We start from the raw sequence: 2,467 nt of genomic DNA on the forward strand, positions 1-2,467 counted from the left end.
AATCATATGTAAAAGATTAAGAAATATTAAAAATTTATGAGATTGAGGATAATAATAGGGTTTTTTGATCGATGGCCCAATTGGAATCCATTACTTAACCAAACCCGAACACTAATAGGCCTTAATAGGGTTGGTTTGGTTTCATCTTGATTCTTTAACGAACCAAACCCATTTACCTTGGGCTTTACAAATCGAACTGAAAACATAAAACAAGAAACGAGTCGTTGTCTCATTGAGTCAATAGAGTTCTACGCAGGTTCGACTCGTTCCTTCTTCCTTCTGCAAGAGGCCAAGAGGAGTGTGTGCAGTTCTGGATCAGACGTGGAACGCCGTCGTCTCATCTTCACCAGCTTGCCTTTACTCTTTCGCTTAAACGAATCCGCATCAGAGCCGACTAAGAGGAAGAACTCCGAACCCTCTATATCTGTTCCCGAGGTTCAACAAACATGGTAAATTGGTTAAATTATTAGCTTCAATTTATGTTCCAGTTGTGCTACATTGTGATCTTACTGAAAACTCTGATTAATTTTGATGAACACAGTCGGCGCTGTTCAATTTCCATTCGTTTCTGACGGTGGTGTTGTTGGTAATCTGCACTTGCACTTTCTTGAAGATGCAGTTTCCTGCTATCCTTGAACAGAAAACCGGGTTAGATCCTCTTTTACCCAATCTACGATCATTCCAAGAGCCCTAATTTTGGTCTATTAACAATCAATTTAAAGACATCTTTTTGTGTGATGCAATTGCCATCTGAATTAAGACCACTAACTAAATCAGCAATCTATGAAGCTTAAGAGGAGGACCCATGGATCGAACATGTTTTCCATACTCATTGTAGAAGAACAGTTGTGGATGAGCTCCTTAGGATCTGAAATCAGTAGTATTAGATGATGAGAGTAGCTGCACATGACAATGACATGATGCCCTTAAAAACTGTGAACACTATGAATTCTTAGTGAAGCTGCACTTCTTGAAATTTGTTTTCAAAGTGTTAAAAGTTCAATTCATTATTGGTTAAGTTTAGTAAATTTGTTTTAATTATGTATTTATCAATGTATATTCTATTAGGGTTATGAGCGACACTTAAAAGACAGATAAGATGCAAAGAAAAATAAGGAACACACAAGAATTAACGTAGTGAACTAGAGACTAAGGAACACAAGAGGTGTCTTATTAATTTAGAGTGCTCTTCACACTTAATAAACTACAATTAACATTTCACATTACACACTGTACAAACTAATGTTAATAATACTTGGTGCAATGACCAAATCAAAAACTTAAAATACTCTTGGTTGCTTTCTTTGTATATGGATGCCTTAATTTGGCAACTTATTGCTGTTTATGTTAGGATCTTTACAAGTAACAGGATTAATTATGGTTTTTTAGTGTTTGTGATGCAAGTTGGATGTATAATTATAAATGGGTCAACTCAAATATATACTTACAAGTGGTTTAACAACTAATGCCAAATACATTATTCTATTGAAATCAGATATGCAACCATGCTAAAGTTGCTTATGCCTTATAGTTATAAGAGTGTAGTGTAAAAAAAACTAAAAGTACATTAAACATAGAAATGAAAAATAAAATAAAAGCCAGCTCATTCATTTGTACACATGTCACATTATACATGGTAGGTGACGTGACATGGCATTAATGACCGAAGCCATGTCAGCAATCAGACGTTTCCTAGAGACAATGATAATATTAATACCCACTCTTTTGTCCCCAGAATTCATTTCTCCTTATCTTTGAGGATCATTTTCTTCTTATTTATCAAGGCTAATTTCGTAATTTTCATTTTGCAGATTTCGGGGCTTCTTTTGGAAAGCTGCAAGAATAGGTAATTTTTCAATGACCAATGTTCTTGATTGAAATAATATAAGTTTATAAATTTATTTGGTGGACTAAAATTAATATTAGTATTATTTTTTTCTTTATATACATGAAACAGGTGAACGATTGAGCCCATGGGTAGCGGTTGGGTGCTTCACAATGGGCGTATCGATCATATTTTTCTAAGTGACATTAACAATACCTGTCAAATTTACATCCATCTCTATTTTTTTTTTTTTTTTTACATAAACTAGTTTGTAATGCCTAATGAACAATTTATTAAAGTTGATGTCATTGTCATTTACTTTATACGTTTGTTTTTTCTTTATATGGAAATGGTTGAGTCTATCTACAATCCACTAGTTCAATTAAAATGGCAAATTAAATACAAACGTAGCAATCTTTTTTCTAGATTTTCTTGTATAATATAATGAAAGGTGAAGGTCAAAAAGAAAAAAATGCAACATTACCAGGCTACCCCTAGCTGGAATCTAGATATTTCTCATGATTTATAACATAAAAAAAGACTAAGTAGGCCATGTCAACAACGACAAATATACAAAAATATTAGGGGTGGTGCCAAACGTGGAAAATGAAATTAAATGGTTTTTCAAGGGCATAAACGTCA

General features: G+C 33.6%; 1 protein-coding gene across 1 annotated transcript; it reads left to right on the top strand.

Moving 5' to 3' along the window:
* Window positions 1–234: 234 nt before the first annotated feature.
* Window positions 235–2,148, top strand: LOC145059026 (uncharacterized). Its single transcript, XM_079006891.1, has 4 exons — window positions 235–449; window positions 542–648; window positions 1,812–1,846; window positions 1,958–2,148. Exons 1-4 carry the CDS (start codon window positions 447–449, stop codon window positions 2,023–2,025), a joined length of 213 nt encoding a protein of 70 aa, XP_078863017.1. The 5' UTR covers window positions 235–446; the 3' UTR covers window positions 2,026–2,148.
* The last annotated feature ends 319 nt before the right edge of the window (window positions 2,149–2,467 follow it).

Source organism: Lactuca serriola, chromosome 6, assembly GCF_051521515.1.
Source record: "Lactuca serriola cultivar US96UC23 chromosome 6, Lser_US96UC23_V15, whole genome shotgun sequence".
NCBI lineage: Eukaryota > Viridiplantae > Streptophyta > Magnoliopsida > Asterales > Asteraceae > Lactuca > Lactuca serriola.

Excerpts from the sequence above, each read along its gene's own strand:
- LOC145059026 (XM_079006891.1), top strand. Across the intron at positions 649-1,811 it reads ATCCTTGAACAGAAAACCGG|ATTTCGGGGCTTCTTTTGGA; the intron begins GTTAGATCCTCT and ends TTCATTTTGCAG. Across the intron at positions 1,847-1,957 it reads TTGGAAAGCTGCAAGAATAG|GTGAACGATTGAGCCCATGG; the intron begins GTAATTTTTCAA and ends TACATGAAACAG.